General features: G+C 42.8%; 1 protein-coding gene across 1 annotated transcript; it reads left to right on the top strand.

Annotated features, from left to right (window-relative positions):
• Positions 1–300: 300 nt before the first annotated feature.
• On the top strand, positions 301–1,104 carry LOC120352207. Its single transcript, XM_039431942.1, has one exon. It carries the CDS (start codon positions 301–303, stop codon positions 1,102–1,104), a length of 804 nt encoding a protein of 267 aa, XP_039287876.1.
• The last annotated feature ends 215 nt before the right edge of the window (positions 1,105–1,319 follow it).

Below are 1,319 nucleotides of genomic sequence, written 5' to 3'. Positions count from 1 at the left end.
AAAAATTACAGAGAGGAAGAGAACTTCATGTTTTGTTTTTGGATCTGAAAAAAGCCTATGATAGTGTTCCAATGAATAAGATATGGGAAGCTCTCAAAAAAAGCGAGAATTAGTACTCCCCTCATCAATGCCATAAAAACTCTTTACAAGGATAGTAGTAGCAGGATAAAGATTGGAAACCAGCTGTCAGAAGAGTTTACTGTAAATAAAGGCCTTAGACAAGGTTGCCCCATCTCACCCACGCTTTTCAAGATATACGTAAGCCAAGCCTTGGAGGTGTGGTCACGCAAGTGTAGAAGTATGGGTGTACTACTAAATGAAGAAAATATATATACTCTACTATTTGCAGATGACCAGGTCCTCCTAGCTGAAGATGAAGAGGATATGTCATATATGACAAGGCAACTCATAGAGGAGTATAAAAAATGTGGCCTGGAAATCAGTGAAGAGAAATCGCAATATATGGTGGTTGGAGGAGAAGGAAATTCATTGAACATTGACGAAACCACGGAAATTGCAAATGTCAAAGAATGCCGGTACTTAGGTATGACAATAAAAGATGATGGACGGGATGAGAGAGAGATTGGATACAGGATTGCAAAGGGGAAAGTTTTAACCAGGAAGCTACATTCAATACTTTGGACGGATGATATATCTGAAAGAGTAAAGAAACAGGTTTTCAAAACAATTGTGATGAGCTGTGTAACTTATGGGGCGGAAGTATGGACATTAACCAAGAAACTAAAACAAAGATTATTGGCTATGGAGATGAATTACTGGAGAAGATGTTGCCAGCTGACCTTGAGAGATAGGGTGAGAAATGAGGTTATAAGGGAGAAAATGAAATTGGACAGGTCAGTGGTGGATGAGGTGGAGGAAAAACAACTGCAGTGGTACGGACATCTCAGAAGAATGAGCCCCAGTCGCATACCAAGGAAGGTATATGAGTGGATTCCGGCTGAGAGGAGGAAACGAGGACGACCACGAACGGTTTGGCAGCAAAACATAGAAGAGGCCATGGAGAGCAGGGGCATCCAACAAGACGTATGGAGAGATAGAGGCAGATGGCGTGTTGAGTGCGGGAAACGGCCGGGAAGGCTGTAAAAACCCGCGTATTAGGTATTAGGTATTAGGTTAGGTTTAGGTCGCTTAATGTTGTAAACAAGGTTGATCAAGTCATGTGCTGAAAGTCCTGGGAAAGGGATCTGCCCATGGCTCACAGCGGATTTTTTTATCAGCGATGGCTACGAGATCTAGAAGCGTGTCCGAGGTGGATGTATGGTGAGTAGCTTGGAGAGGCAGCAGGGTCATACCATTCG

Source organism: Nilaparvata lugens, chromosome 7 (assembly GCF_014356525.2).
Source record: "Nilaparvata lugens isolate BPH chromosome 7, ASM1435652v1, whole genome shotgun sequence".
In the NCBI taxonomy this organism is placed as follows: domain Eukaryota; kingdom Metazoa; phylum Arthropoda; class Insecta; order Hemiptera; family Delphacidae; genus Nilaparvata; species Nilaparvata lugens.
This window is presented reverse-complemented; position numbering and strand designations above follow the sequence as displayed.